At 38.7% G+C, this 1835-nt stretch overlaps 1 protein-coding gene across 1 annotated transcript; it reads right to left on the reverse strand.

The window, feature by feature from the left end:
- Window positions 1-915: 915 nt before the first annotated feature.
- Window positions 916-1835, reverse strand: LOC145233766 (uncharacterized). The gene has a single exon (XM_080098546.1). It carries the CDS (start codon window positions 1760-1762, stop codon window positions 1028-1030), a length of 735 nt encoding a protein of 244 aa, XP_079954672.1. The 5' UTR covers window positions 1763-1835; the 3' UTR covers window positions 916-1027.

The raw sequence follows: 1835 nt of genomic DNA on the forward strand, positions 1-1835 counted from the left end.
TGTACAACTTGTGGTCTATGATGACTTTTTTGGCGATCCACAGTACGTTAGTTATATTTGCTGATAAACTGGAAATAGTTGCAGCTTGTTTAATAAACTTTTAAGGCGAAAAAGATTATCAATATTACGGGTCACTTATTAACTGTCAGTTGTCTGCTATGTTAATTTAATTGAAATAATCCACTGTGCTAGACGAAGTACCACTATAAGAAGTTCTTTGCATTAACACAACTCGTGTCAAATCTGCAGGTAAATGAGCCGCGGAGAGCGGCCGAACTCCGATTCTCTCACGAAGGTGTCACAGCAGTTGTCGTAATGTTAAGAGATAATGCAATTAGGGTTGTGCATTCCACGTTTAACGCTTTAAATTGGTGTTCGATTCGGCCAAATAAATTCAGTAAACCGAATATTCGGTACATCTCTAATAAAAACACGGCCAAACTGTATTGTTATGCTTAAACTGCAGCGCCCCACTCATGAGCCAACCGGATTGCATTGTTTCGCTTACGTCGGGCAACTAGCGGCAGTTGTGCTTTATTAAAAGAAAGAACTTTCAAGTTACCCGTTGAGATTAGAGTTTGAAAGTTGCAAGTATCCCGCTGTAAAGATGGCGGTGAATGATGAATGAAGTCAACTATACGAACCTTTTCGAACCGAACGACAATAATGAACTAAGTCTTGCCAACCTTTTCAAAACGATTGTCAAGAAACAAGAAAAATAGTATGTTAAGAATTCATTTCTTATTACGAAACACTGTTTTGGTATGTGCTGGTATAATATGTCTGCAATGAAGCTACATGTTAAATCTTTATTGTTTTTGTGTTTTGGTGGTTGAAAGTTATTGGTGAAGTTAAATAATCAAGTCTTCTAAAGGTATTCTAAACTTTTCACTGTTGGTCTGCTTACTAAACCAGTTTTTGACGCTTGTTAATTTTTATTGTGAAAAACAAAAAAACACGTGCGAAAATACAAACGATATGAATGGAACGCGTATAGGAGGAAATCAAGTTACAAGGAAGTAGAAATTCATTGTGATGTGCTTGGTTTTTGATCTTCGTCACTGCTGGGGCCGGCTGTTCCTTTCGCCAAAATTTCCCGAAGAGAGCGTCTTGTTTGTGCCAAAGTTTGTCTTGTTGCTGTTAAAGGTGTCTGGTTTCGCTTTTGCACATCGTTTATCAGAGTGGTGATATATCGCGACTTGGTTCTTTTCTTTGCAAACCTCGACAAGTTTCCATCGGCGTCAACTTGCAAAGTTGAAATGTTGGTTGCGATATATTTCGCGACTCGGTGATGGATTCCCATCAGATAAAGACTGGCTCCAGTTTTCATACATTCATCAAAAAAAGCATCTGTTTCTTCTGATGTTTTCCTCAATTGCTTCAAGAATCTTTTGCACCTTTTTTTCTTTTGCATTTGCGAAAGGTTTCTTCGATAGTTAAGTTTTGTGAATTTGCCGCGTTTGCAGAGTTTATCGAGGTATGCTTTCACTCGACGTTTCATGCCAGCGTCGTTGAGTAAATCCAAATTGGCGAGTGCTGGCTCAAAGTTTTGCTCCAGGGTTGCAATGAATTCGCTTACAGCAATTCCAGGTCGATTAAGCCACTCGCAAGAAACTGGCTTCAGACGTCTTTGTATCGAATCGTTATCGGTTGCTTCAGTCCCAACGATAGCCAAGCCATAAGGTCTCAAAAAATCTTTCGGAAAATGATTGAAGTATTGCACTCCGAAAGGTCGGTATGTTCCCCATCTTGGTCTTGACATGGTGATAGAAAAAAAATATCTCTTTCAACAAATTTTTTTAAACGAAACTGAAAGTAATGAGGCTGCTTTAAAG

Source organism: Phallusia mammillata, chromosome 6 (genome assembly GCF_965637545.1).
Source record: "Phallusia mammillata chromosome 6, kaPhaMamm4.hap1.1, whole genome shotgun sequence".
Classification (NCBI taxonomy): domain Eukaryota; kingdom Metazoa; phylum Chordata; class Ascidiacea; order Phlebobranchia; family Ascidiidae; genus Phallusia; species Phallusia mammillata.